Source organism: Gymnogyps californianus, chromosome 1 (assembly GCF_018139145.2).
Source record: "Gymnogyps californianus isolate 813 chromosome 1, ASM1813914v2, whole genome shotgun sequence".
NCBI lineage: Eukaryota > Metazoa > Chordata > Aves > Accipitriformes > Cathartidae > Gymnogyps > Gymnogyps californianus.
Window position 1 is genome coordinate 71,224,926 of NC_059471.1, and position 14,273 is coordinate 71,239,198.

The following is a 14,273-nucleotide window of genomic DNA, read 5'->3' on the forward strand; positions in this document are numbered from 1 at the left end:
TCCTTATTGTGATGGTTGAGAATTTTTTTTTAATGGAGAAATTGGTAAGATTATTTAAGACACTAAGGTTCCTTTAGTTCCTCCCAATTGACTAATATGCTGGTCAGCAGATAATGTTTAAACATCTTTGTAGCAAAGAGATAAGGTCTCTTGTCAGAGCTCTGGGAAGCAGCTGCTTCTGTTAGGGAGTTCCAACAAGTCAGTACCCTAAAAATGTATTTAAACCAGTCTTGGTGACATGCCTTTTCTTCAGTTGCCCTACCCTTCCTCACTAAACCCGAGCTACTTGTTTCCCAAATTCTTTCAAGCTTAAATCTGAAGTATGTGAGTGTCTGGAAACTACTGTCTTGCAAGGGATTCGGAACAGGCTAATGGGTAGAGATGAGATAAAAGAGATACCACAAAAGCAGTGACCCTGTTGTGATGAACGATGTAAATAAGAAAATTCTCTTTTCCCCTCCCCCATTAACAAAAAAAGAATACAGTTTTCTTCTTAGATAAGATGACAAGGCAGGAATCCGTTGGGGGGGAATAAAGGTTCCCTGTTCTCCTGCAAATGCTTAGTGATTTTGGACACAGATCCGATTTTTTTTAAACTTGGTTGGCCTTGGAGTGCATGGGAAAGGAGGAAGAGTCAAGAAGTACCTACAGCATGAAAGTCTTCGTTTCACATACACGAAGTGTGATGTACACAAGCGTACAAGCGTGCCACTTGCAGTACAGAGATATGAGACCCTGTGACATCCCTGATTTCTCTTGCTCTCCCTGCCTATCACAGAAGACTGGCGTCCTTAACTGACACCTTTACAGAAGCTGTGAAGGTGCGGAGTGCTGTGTTAACACAAACGGCACGGAGCACACTGGCATCCAAACAAGTTTGAAGGCTGAGCCATTTTGCCTTCAGCAACTGAAACCATTCTGCGAGTATTTAGTATATAATTAAGCCCTCTTTTCTCATCAGGTGATCTGACCTCAGCATGTAACTTTGCATGCCACGACAGAAGATGGTGAGGTGGGTCAAATAATGTCATAATGGGCAGAAACATTCTATTTGTAAGTCTATTATTGGAAATAAACGGAGTCCCTTCTCCAAGGGGAAACCCTAGCTTTCCTTGGGATCCTTGTTTCATGCACTATGCATCCCGTGCTTGTGTCCATAAATGTTTCCCTGTGATCAGCCACCATCTGCAGATCTATGTCCCTGACTGCCAATCATTCCAGCATTTCTTGCAGAGATCACCCCAAGGACAGATGCATGAAGTCAGTGTAGTTGGAAAAGCGCACTCTCCCTCAGCTAGCTACTATTTCATGTGTATTAGCCACCGGAGCCTGTGGTTTGGCATCAGCAACCACAGCACAAACATCTTTCTTACTATCATAGCATTAGAAGTTGTCTAATCAACACAAAAATGGTTACCTAGGCCTGGCACAGCCATCTCCCAGTTAGTAGTGATGAGCCATTCGTGCACTGCCCCCCCTCCCTGGTTTATTATAGCACCTGTAGGTCAGAGTAAGCTCTTCACAGGGCTCCACGAAGGCGGCTTTTCCTACGCAATAACTCTGTAGCTGCTGCTCATCACCCCTACTCTAGATGTTGATGCAATTTCACAACCCTGTGGCACCAGAGACCTCAGCTGGCGAGGGCTGAGGCAAACAACAGCTGTCTCCATTCTGCTACGTCAGCAGCACCATTTCTTTGCCAGGAACTATCACTGTCAAGTAAGGGTTAAAAAAAACACTGCTGAAATGCCCTTTGTGGCCAGAGCCTTCTGTGTGCATCCTTCTGAAATACATCACAGTCCAAAACAGGAACAGCTCATTCACTGGTGCAGGATCCATGCCTGGGCAGCAGCTGGAGAGGACACAAGGAAGAATATGCTGAATCAGAAGTATTTTATTTTTGGTAGTTTAGTAATGGACTAGGAACGTCTGTGAGCAGGAGCTGAGGAAAGACAAACACGTCTTTCCTCAGCACACAGTGAAACAGTTCCTTAGGTAGTTCATACTGGTGATGCTTTGAAGTCCTAGCCACCCTCCCAAAACTCCTCGCGTGGACTTGCATACAGAACTGTGAATCAAATGTGTGCTTTCAGGCAAGTTTGGTTTGTCTAGGTATCCACACCCACATCTGTAAGCCAGGGTAAATCCTATAGCGAGAGGCGGGCAGAGGTATAACTTGCGAGAGCTGCAAATGTGCGGCAGAACTGAAAGCATCAGGTTTCCCGAGTCCTAGGGCTGCTTCTCAGCCAAAAAAGGGGAAAGCAGTAACGCAACTAGCTTGATTTCAGTTTCTCCATTAGCTCACTGCTTTCTCCATGTACGTATACAAAGTGCCTGTACGGATGTACATGTTCCTGTATTTTTGTAGATCTGTTCTTTGTCTTTAGAAGATGGCATGCCCCAGCAAGCTCCTTGGTTTACAACATCCTTCCTCTGTCCAGAAGGGGTTACTACAGCTTCCACAGGCCATGCCGGGGCAGAGTAAACTTCATGTCACATTGGCACAAGGTAGATGGGCTGAGAGCTACTACAGGATAGTTTGATAGCATGAAAATGCTTCTGAAGATGGTTTTTTGTTAAGGTCCTGAGTCTTGTTGCTGGAGAACATAAGCACTTCTGAGACAAGCCACTGTGTCCTTCGGAAGACTTAATCTGTACCATGAATGGATCAACTCACATACACCTACCACTGTGAGTACAACCTTGTAAAAAGGAGCACAGAGAAATGTCAATACTGTACTTAGATAAATGGTTTCAACATGAAAAAGTGAGTTTGCTCAGTGCGATTTATTTACGATCTAAACATTCAGAGCATTTCAAACGTCTGCTTGATCAACAAGGGAAGAAACCAACTCTGTATTTACACAGTCTTGTACCAACCTCCCCGTTCGCAGTAACTCTTAAACGTGTGGCTAATTTTAACCAAAGAAGAGAGATGGACAGAGGCCTGGAAGAGATGGAGCTGCACAAGCTCCATCAGCTGGAAGCTTGGCAGAGAGGGCCTCTGCCATGGAGTCTGCCCTCATTTTTGCTCTTTGGTCTCTCAAGTCTAACCAGTTGTCACGCTCTCACTTCTTGGCCACTCTGCAGCTGTGTTGGACCAGCCAGCCTCAGCACGGAGGCCTTGGGAGGGAGTCTGGGATCACGCTGGAAGGAGGGGAGACAGGAGGCATTGCGGGAAGCGGGGATTGAAGATGTAAAGGCAACGTGGGGATCTGGAGAGGGGGTACAGGGAGACTATTACAGTAAGGGAAGGCAGAGAGGAGAGCGGAGGCCGTTACAGGTTTTGCTGGTTCTGCTGCCTGCAAAATCCTCTTCTTTGACATGTGAAAGGAATGTGAAGGTGCAAGACAACAGGAATTAATAAGTAATCAGTAATACTCAGTGCTTTTCAATTCCAGGCTTTTTATAAACATTAATGAACCTTCATGAGCTGTTGGAGAGGTATTTAAGCTGTATTCCATTTTCATAGATAAGGAGATGAAAGCTCTGGCTTAAGTCCAGAGTTTTCAAAAGCAGAAACTACTTTTAAGATCTCTCCTTGATGCTCAGCACCAGAACTCCAAAGGGATTGATTGCACAGTTGCCATCATTGTCAACTATATGCTGATTACTTCTGCAAAGCTAGGTCTAAACCTGCACACTCAAAAGCTGCCATAGCTTCTGAAAATTCAGGCTTTGTTGGGTTGTCGTGTTTTCCCAAAGTATATAAGGAGAGACTGGTTTATGAGAGAAATAGATATGTAAAAACATTTTAATTTGTTACTATTGCACCATGACAGGAACGAAAACAAAGACTTTGCAGGCTTAAGACACTGACAAAAAGGGCAAAGTAAAACAAAGCTTAAAAGAAAAGACTTCCAAGTAAACTCATTCATCTGCGCAAATGGGAAGGGAAGCCGAGCATGTTTTCAAATCTTTCTGCATCTCCGGTAAAGACTAGGCAGATGGTTTGGGTGCATTTCTGTAAGTGTGTGATGAATATTTTACTCCTGAAAGGAACAGAAAAAATGTACGTGTATGTAGTCACCAGCTTTGCTGAAGTGAGGGAGAAACAATGCAGGACTTCATTAGAAACCATGTGAATTGGTAGTCCAGAAAAGAAAAAAAAATGTTTTGTTTATAGCAGTATAATAAAAAAGGGAAGAGAGAGTTGTAGTTATCTGCTTTGGAATGATGCATTCCCAATTTTAATTGTTCTGTAGCCATGTTTGTTTCAAAGACTAGCGTCTTGTTTGCCTACCTGCAAAAACATGGGTGGTGAAAAAGCCTCCAAATTCTGTTGAAATGGCGGGTGTCACGTTTAAATTAGCCAGCAGCCAAACCAGGAGGAAATCACAGAGCTTTCACACAGAATATAGCAGTCAGGTAGAAGCAGAAATGCAGTACTGATCAAAGAGAGCAGGTTCAAACCCAGTCCTAGGCATGTGCAGCACAGTTCCTACCCGGCAATATCAGTGATGTGCCGAGTACAGTCTCAGCACAACCTTGAGCGTCATAGCAGATCGGTGGGAAGATGTAAGAATCACGACAGAAATGCTCCTTTGGGGATCCCCAGTGCACAAAAATGAGTAAAAAATTGCCAGAAAAAAATTATCTTAAAGGGTACTTCAAAGGCACTCACATACACATTTTAAAACTTGTCTCAAAGCGCTGACACTTCTGTGACAATCAGGTTTGTGCTGTGACACAGTTTTGCCACTCTTGCAGCTGCAGCTCCCCACGGGTGGTTCGAAATCCTCAGGAGGTGAGCAGAAGCGGTGGTTCTTCCCTGCGCCTTCTGCCGCACTGCCGTGCCCAGCCCCTGCACCACCAGCAGCACCAGCAGCCCCAGCAACCCCGGCACGCTCACCCCGACGCTGCTCGGGTGGTAACGTGGCGTTAAGCCCGATGGTGGGAGATGCCGACTCTCCACAGCTGCCAAACAGGCAGGCAGGATTCGCAACAATGGAAAGTAGTAGAGTTTTATGTGGCTTCAAGCTGGTTGTAGAGTCCCTGTGTGCGCAGGGCTATGAGAAATCCCATGGAACAGGAGTACAGTGTCAGACCCTGTTGCATATAGGCAGGATGGAGACCATAATGACTTTAAGGGAGATAATATACTTTCATGTGTTTCTGTTCTGCAACTCCTGGGTGCCTTGAGTCATCTCTAACTGAGAAAAAGGCATGGTTATTTCACGATTTCAAAAAGGTCTTACTGTCTACACAGACAATGTTCCAGGGGATGGTTGTTCAAAGGAAAAAGAGGGTAAGCAGCTAAAGGAAATCTTTAAAACAACAAGAACCTCTGGCTCCAAGTGCAGCAAAGCAAAATGGAAATTCTGCCAGCTTCCTAGGCCATACTTTTAGCTAAGGCAGATCATACCCAGATCCAGCAAAAGACAGCTATAGTAGAAATACCACTGCCCATCTTCATACGGAAACAAGATGGGGCACTAGCTGGCATACTTTTGGAGGTGGTTTGGGTTTTGTTTTTTTTTTTAAATCACCTAACTATTGCTGAACTGCTGAAGACTTTTTGATCTTGGAAGATGAATTAGTATGAGGATTTTGGATCAGGAAACAGCCCTGGAGGAAGCTGCTGCTAACACTGGCCGCTCCACTTCAGGCTTCCTTTGAGACTGCCTCGCACGAGTGAATGCCAGCAGCTACGCTTTCAGTAGCGTGTTAGTGCAGCAATACCTTTTTCCTATCAAGGACATTTGCTTTCGCTGCTGAAACACCGCTGCTTACAGAAAATTGCAATTAGAAAATGGGCAGGTCGCAACCTCCGTTCAGGAAGTTTTGTCCTCGCTGCTCTGGGCTTTTCACCTTGTCACAGGTTATGGAGCCTTTGCACCCTTACTTCTGATTTTAGCACCTTTGTTCTTGGCACTGCTGATTCGCTCTGTTGTTCAAGATCTCATATCACCAAGTTTAATTCATTACATTCCACAAGGTATCAAAACCACTGGCTGCTTGCTTCATTCTCCTTAAAGAGTGCCAATGCATTTTAGGAGGCCAGCTCTTCCGTTCCCACTACACTATAGCGACTATGCCATGCCAAAAATAAATGGTATTCTTGGAATGCAGTTTGTTACATAGGGCTGGGCATTCCTCTCCTTTGGTACCAGAATAATTTTAGTATCTTATTTCAGTGTCAAACTGGGTAATATATAAAAGTCCTGAGAGGATGGGGTCTATCCATAGCTATGCCTTTGAGAATGAAAATGCCTCTGAGATGGGGGGTCAGGTCCCTGGAGATGGACAGGGAGGGTATCCTGGGCGGTAATATGAGAAGTACCTTCTTCTTTCCATCGTACCAGAAGTCATCAACAGCATCTCCTCTCGGCTTCCTGGGGTCATTACCAAGGGGGTTGGGCAAGCTGTGATGAAGAGAGGTCTTCTGCACCTACTGAAGGTGGAAAGGAAAGCAGGCGTGACTCAACTCTGGCAGAGTGCAGAAGCATTATTAAGCACTGGTGGGGAGGTGTCAAGTGATTGGCAGGGCAAGTCATGGTCACACTCCTCTGCTGTCCTTTGCAGGAACAGTGGCCCCTGCCTGGGTTTCCCCTCTATCACCTGTGTGCTCTGCAGGGATTTGCTGTATGTGAGTATAGGGCTAAGGGACTGTTTTTTCCTCCAGTGTTTTGGAGACCTGGAAGTTGAGAGAGACAAGAAAAAAGTTGGACAATTACTGCCTTAAACCACATGTATGTATTATTTTAATTACACATCCTGAGAGGGGCTGTCTTCTTAGGAAACGTTTGTCAAACACCTTGAAATGTGATAGCCCTTCCAGTGTCACAGTAACTGTGTGGTTCCCAGAAGAGGTTTGGCAGTCCTAAATTGCAGAAGTGGGTTTTGCAACTGGAAGTCAGGGAGTGATGCTGGAAGTAAAACAAGAAGTGGAATCAGCAGCACAAACATTTTGGACATTGCTGTCCCAAATAGTTCATCAAAAGACCTAGTACTTGAATGAGTTCAGCCAGTTGAAATATAAAAATGCACATTATAATGTTGTTGACAGGGAAAAAGCTGTGAAATATTATTGCATAAAACTGTGAGTCAAGACCTCTAATGTGTTTTTACAGTGTTGCCTGTAGCTTAATTGCACTTGTTCCTGATAGTGTATTATATCTTCTTATATCTTCATTATTACACAGGCATTAATTTAATCAGAGATAATAAATGAAACCTCTGAAATTAATTACAGGTCGTAACAGTTTTGTTACTTTACTAGAGCAGGCAGGAAGACAAAAACATGTGGACCCATAAACATTAACTGGCTTTTGCAATCCAGTCATTACAGGAGAAAGATGATGAAGATTAAATTACTTGGAAATGGAGCTGAGAATGCTCAGGCATTTCCACAGCAGTTCTCAGTGTGGAAGACCTTGACTACCTTTGCCATCTCCTGGATCTTTTCAAATGCAAACGCATCTTGTGTTTGAATCTATTTAAAAGATCTAAGCTTAAGAATTGCTTTTGCAGATTCCCAGGATCTGATATGTCTGGCAAGGAGGGGTCTTTGCACTGTGGTTTCAATGGAGGCATGCTGCCAGGAGTTGGGAGCTGCGTGTGAATTACCGTGATTTCCCTTTGGGCCCTCTCATTTCTGCCAAATTTGAAGTGGACTTGCTGCAAGTGAGAAGCAAACATGGCCCTTTTCCAACAGGACAATGTCTGGGAGGGTGTCTGACGTGAAATACCTTGCAGAGGAGCCTTTCAAAGCATCTTAAAAAATCCCCTCTTGTAGGGGATTTCTTGTAGTGAAGAAAGTCATTAGCTGGGTATAGGAGGCAGAGGGCATCTTACTTGGTTGCCTAATCTTTCTGATCACAGAGTTACATTAGAAAGTAACTCCATCTTATGGAAAATGATTCATCTTATACTATTTCTAAAATGCCTCTATTCCCTCGATACACTATTCAGCACAGTAAAAAACTTCCTGGTCAGCAGGATTTGCTTAGTATTTAATCTAACCTTTCCTTTTTGAAAAAAAAACTCTCTTACTGCTTTTAGTGAATTGTTTTTTAAATGCAATAAATACATCATCTTCTTTGTTTTTAACACACTGATACTTGCAGGCAGCTATTTTGTGCCCCACTTCAGTTGTCACTTTCAGCTGAGGTACACATGTATCAGACCCATCCAATCTGAGCTCACAAGTCAGCTTTAATCCCTTAATAATTTCTGTTGTTCTTTTCTTAAACTGTCTCCGCTAGATCTACATTGTTCAAGCACTGAAGTACTCTGAAATTAATATATGAAGAATGGTCCCTGCAGACTTCTGTAGAGGAGGACTGTTATCTACCTGGGCTGTGATGGGGATTTGTCTCCACAATGCAGGAAATATAATCCTATGTTACATGGAAAGCCTGGCAGTCTTAGCAGTGAGAGATTTTGGATCTTGAGGGTCTTTTCAAGGGTGACCCTGTGCCTGGAGCAGCATCCTGAGGGCTTAAGGCTGCTGCTGGGTGCTGACCAAGTGTGTCACCACATCTGCTCCTTAGTTTGGTGTAGGTGGGAGATAAGGTCTTTTCAAAATCCAGCCACATATCAACATGGAGAATCTGAAGACTTGTGGCTTCAGTTCTTCGGAAAAATCCCTTCCCTGCTGTCAGAGTGCTCAGTGGTTTTCAGCCAGAGGGCTGCAGACCTCCACATTGGTGGGTGGCTTCAAGGGGACACACCACTAAGAAAAGCAAATGTATTAATGCCTGCTGACAACTGGTCTACAGGAGGCTGAAGCCATAGTGGAAAACTTTGGGGGCTGCAGAAAATAAAGGGTTGAAAACGGCAGCTGTTGATTAATCTCTGTGAGGCTTTTTTTTTGTCCCCTGGAGTAAGTATATTTTAGTTATTTTTCCCTAGATGTATTAGCCAGCAGTTTGAATTTCCAATGGTGTATTCGATAATGCGTATTATTTCCCTAGCACCCTACACATTATTTCTCTGCACTCACTGCTGCCTCTAGTACGTCCAAACTCGGGATCATCTGGGAGTTTCATCAACTGTGTCTTGGGAAATTGAATTAGCTCACTGATTAGGGCTTTTTCAGACACTAATGAAGACACAAGGTAAAGACTCAAAACTGGAAACATAGAGATGATTGGACTGTGCACCTGCAGAATTCCAGCTAATTTGTTGCTATAAGTATAAATAAATTAAGCTCCATCTTTAGGCTCTCATTTCATGATAAATGCGAATGAATCTCCCTACGGTCTCCTGCCTGAAAGATCAGGCTGTTTCTTTCCCCCAGCCCAGGACATGCATTTTCACTCTAGTTTTCCTACAGTCACGACATGACTAAAGAACTAACCTATCCAAAACACTTAAATAAATAAAAGTTAGTTTTCGACTAGTTTAGTTAATGCAATTCACTACAGGAGGTGGGGGGGTGGGGGGGGGAGCATGGACAACCTGTTTTGGTGGCAGCCCATACATGTATCAGCTTCAACTATGCAACTGCAAACCTCGGAGCCTATCCTAGAGCATTGCACACTCTCCTAAGTATGTTCAAGCATTGCCAGCCGCGCCCCCCCCGGATATCATCTCGGTGACATCCAGAACAACAATTATATATGTGTTTGATGGATGAAAAAGATGAAGCCGTGTGAAGTTAAAGGGCATGCCTAGGGCTGGGAAGGCAGTCAGTGACAAAGGCAAGAAGGGAAAGCAAAGTTTTCCCTGTGACTGTCCCCTGCACCCTGTGCAGTCTGTACTCCGTCTCACGGATGCTCAGGATCTCTGCAGTTTATTCCAGGTATGACTGATGGCGTGCTCTAACGTAGTCTGAATGTCAGACTCCCTGCCTTGTGCTACCTGGTACTGAAATCTAGGAAAGATACATAGCATCATAAATAACCCAAACACAGTCATTTCAGAGTGCATGTTAAGGGTGGCATAAGGCCAGAAACCTCTTTTGCTTTCAGTTCTTTCCTTTCAAATACATCTTCATTTTTTTCTAAAGCTATTTTTCTCCTGCCTACTAACCTTAAGTACCTTCAAGCAATTGAGTAAGATAGTCCTGTCTTTTCTAGACTATATCAGAGAACATATAAAAGGTGTGTAACTTCTCACAGCACCCTGTTTTTGTCTAATAATCTAATAAATTCCTGTCCTCCCTGGTTTTATTTACCTCTCTAGACACCAGCATTATAAAACTATTGCCTCACAGGAGATTTCACAAGATCTTCAGATCACCCAAATCCTGTTCAAATACTGGCTGTGGAAATAGCCAGTACATCGCTGCAGGACTTTCTCCATGAACATAAACCTTTTGTTAGCTGTTGCCAAAGACTATCTAGTTAGCAGGTAGAGGCTGAGCCATTTGGTGATGAGACATGTATGTGTGGGGTGTCTCTTCCTTGCTGGTTTTTGGTTAAATAATTATAATAGGCATGTTCCACTTCTTTCTGCAAGCCTTTTTGACCTGGAGGTTATCGGCACCAGTTTCGGTGCCGAAGCGGCTGTGTCACTGCTTCCTCATGCCTGCGGCTGCCCATCTGTCCGAGGTTAGGAGCAGAGCCAGGGGAAGGGCACGTGTGAACGGCCCTGAGCCGTGCCGCCGCCAAGGCCAGGGACCGTTCGAAATACCTGGCCTGGCAGCGTGAGGGACGCGGCGCACGCCGAACGGCCTCGTGCTCGAAGTGGCTCCGGCAGCTTCACGTGTCCTGCTGACTTCTGTGGGAAAGGAGCTCCTCGGGGGGTGGGAGTGAGGGTAGCGGTATCCTAAAACTCACGGGCGTTTTGGCAGCGAGTGTCTCTCTGCAGCCTCCTCGGGATGTCAGGGAATGCCACACACAATGCCATGTTGAGAAAGAAGTACGCTCCTACTTTCAGTAGATGTGTTTATTACAATATATTTTACCAAGTGCTTTGTTTTACTCTGTCGTCCTGGATCAGCTTTCCCTCATCTCATCCATCCCCCTTTTCCCCCTCTGAAGCCATTTCTCAGAGGTTCTTTGTTAATTACCTTCCACCGGTTCCATGTGTTGGAAAAGCTCCTTATTTAAAAAGCATGAATGATCCCATTTTGATTGAATGACTGTTGGGCCAACTTGGACGTGGTTACAAAGCCCGTGACTCTGAAGGAGTACTGTTGGTGGGGTTCAAGCAGAAGCGTGTCTCAAGACGTAATTAACAGAGGCAGGCGTGCATGACACCGGATCCTGAAACCAACTGCTTTACTCTTTTGCTAACTCGCAAGCTCAAAAGCACCTCAAAGGTCAGCAATCTGCTTGGTCCTCTTCTCAATTGTGTCTCAAATCAGCCTGCCTAAAAACCAAGGTTGAATGTAAAGAACGCTCCAAGAACAGTAACAGAAATTAATATTCAAATATCTGAAAAGGGAAGAAACATTCACCATCTCACTTCACCAAGCATTTAAACTTTCAAGACTTACATGTCTTCAGGATTGTTTTGGGGGCAGGAGAAACCTCTGAGCTATTCTTATCCTGAAAGAGCATTTTAAGTAACTCCCTTCTTACACTCTCATTAATTTTTAAATACATTGTTACGTGGATGTCCATCATCTCCTTTTAACAGCTTTTATTTTTATATCAGACAAGTAGTATGCTCACAATGCTTGCTTGCTATTCTATGTATGGAAATGAAATAATTGCTTTACATCGAAATTGTAAAGAACACGGATCACACAGTGTTTACTAGATTGCAGCTGAGTACGGAATTTTGCCTGCTAAATGTTTGCACTGGCAGCTGGAAACCAGTGTGCATGGGCACCTTCCAAATCCCAGTTAATAATTACCGCTGGCTATGTGAAGTACCGCACTGCAGCATCAGACCCTTTCAAAGAGTTGGGAAGTTCACAACTCGCCTAACAATGGGTTGAGCTTGGTAAAGTGAAGCTCAGGTCTTTTGCCCTAATCAAAATTCTCTACTTAGAGGGATCTTTACCCAAATTATGAGTACGTAATTTAACCCACAGTGACTGGGGTCTTTAATGCAAATGAAGAGTGTGTGAGGTTTAGCAGCCTGCTACTGCAGTGGTTATAAAGAAATTATTTAATATTTGCTGTTAATTGGAAGCGGAACGTGACTGAGAGAAAGTACGCTGGTCATGTTTTAATGGCAATCTGGGTTAATGAAAATGTCAAATACAGTGTCAGAGGATTACCAGTGTAAGGTGCTGCAGCAGCAACCATTTGTGAAGGTTCACAAACGATCCTACCAACAGCTCAACCACAAGCAGTGCCTGACTATTTCTTAAATGAGAAAAAAACCCTGTAAAATTAAGATTCTGACTTTTCAGTTGAGATACGAAGTTTCAAGCGCTGGCATTCAGACATCAAAGTAAGTAGCTGCCGGCTCAGGCTTTAGGCTGTGATCTAGAAGAAAACAGGAAAGCAGAGCTCCCCCCCGCCGAAGCCAGGGCACCCTTTCCTTCCCGCCATCCCTGACGGCTCCCGGCGGCGGGGGCCGTGAGACGCAGACCCACGGACGGGGCTGCGCACCCACGGGGCACACGCCGAGTGTGCTGGCACAGGCTGGGGAGACCCGGGGGCCTGATCCAGACGCTACCCGCTGTCAAAAGGCCGGCGCCTTCCCCGTGCACAGCGGGTGCCGTCCGGCACCGGGCTGCTGTACGCCAGGCTGCAGTGCCGGTGCCAGGGGATACGCCGGGACCCCGGGGTGCCGTGGGAACCCCAATGTGCTGTGGGCGGGGCTCAGGGCGCCATGGGACCCCCGAAAGGGAGAACCAGGACCCCCCTCCCTCCGGCCGGAGCCCCCCACCCCCCGGGCCGTAACTGCCCGGCAGCGCGGAGCAGCTCGGATGGCAGCGTCTGCCACCGTACAAAGCCCCCGGGCTCCGCGGGAAGGGCGGCCTGTACCCGGGCTCCGCCTTCGGCTCCTCCCCGGCGGCCGGGCCCTCGCGGAGGGAGCCGGAGCCGGAGCCGGAGCCGGAGCCGGCGCCGCGCCGCGCAGCCCGCGGGGGGCGATGTGACCCGGGCAGCCGGGGTGCGGTGCGGTGCGGGCAGGCGGGAGGGCTCGGGGGGCGGGAGAGGAGACAGAGAGAGAGAGAGAGAGAGAGAGAGAGAGACTCCGAGCCGGGGAAAGATGTGGCTGAAGCCCGAGGAGGTGCTGCTGAAAAACGCCCTCAAGCTGTGGGTCACGCAGAAGAGCAGCGGCTACTTCATCCTGCAGCGGCGTCGGGGCCACGGAGACGGCGGCGGCCGCTTCACGGGTACCTGATGGCGCGGGGGGGGGGCTCGGCGGGGCGCCGGGCCGGGCCGGGCGGCGGGTCCCCCCTGCCTCCGCTCTGCCCCGCGGGAACTTGGCCGCGCCGGGGGGGACCCGCCGGCGGGGCGGGCTGCGGGAGGCAGGAGCGGCCTCTTTGTTCGGCCCGCGGCGGGGCCCCTCGCCGGGCCGGCTCGGCTCGGCTCGGCACGGCACGGCACGGCACGGCTCGGGGACAGCGCGAAGCGGAGATGGCGGGGGCGCGGGGCGGGCGGGGGGCGCCGCCGGCCCGGGGCATCGCGGCTCCCCCGCCGCGGGCGGTGCGGAGGCGGCCGCCGGCCGGGCCGTAGGGGTGGCCCCGGCTCCCCGCGAGTTGCCTCGGGAGCAGCTTCGTGCTTCTGTAGCCTTGAGCGCCGCTAAAGCCACTCTTATTTCCCCTCTCTCCCCTCCCGGTGGCTTTCTGAAACGTGACCAAGGGCAAGCTCGGAGCCCGTAAGCCGCGGTGCGGAGGAGCGGCGCCGGTGCCCGCGGCCGGTGGAGTTGGCTGGGGAGAGCCGCCGAGGGGGGGCGGGGGGGGGGGGGGGGGGGGTTGGGGGCGGCCCCGCTCCGCGCAGGGCTGGCTGCAGCCCGCGGAAACCCAAGCGGGGACCGGGCGGAGGTCCCTGGGCTCGGCGGTGGGAGGCGGAGGGATGGCGGGGCGCTGCTGGTGGCACCCCGGCTGGGTTGTGTCCCCTGTGACCCCCCCGGACCCCCCCGGCCCCCCCCAGACCGGCCGCGACCTGCGCTGAGGCTCGCCCCCCCTTTATATAATGGGAGTTATATAAATACGTATAGGACTGCTGACTTTTGGCCAATACATACATTACGGGGAGGGGGTTGTTAATTCAGCGTTGTGGAAAAGTGGATTCTGATTTATTTTTGCATTAATTATACTACGGCTTATGTGTCTGTAGATAAGGCACGTTGTATCCATGTGGCACTCTAGGTACGTGTAGTGAAGGATATATGTGAAGAAGAAGGATCATGCTCTGCCCTCACAACAGTATAGATCTGTGAATAACTCCAGTGAGAACATTGCGTTAGGCTGCATT

General features: G+C 47.7%; 1 protein-coding gene across 1 annotated transcript in view; it reads left to right on the forward strand.

Annotated features, from left to right (window-relative positions):
* The first annotated feature begins 13,062 nt into the window (after nucleotides 1–13,062).
* TBC1D8 (TBC1 domain family member 8) overlaps nucleotides 13,063–14,273 on the forward strand; it is a 50,618-nt gene continuing 49,407 nt past the window's right edge. The window contains exon 1 of the mRNA XM_050915590.1: nucleotides 13,063–13,189. Within this exon, the coding sequence (XP_050771547.1) occupies nucleotides 13,063–13,189 (127 nt within the window). The remainder of the gene's footprint in view (nucleotides 13,190–14,273) is intronic.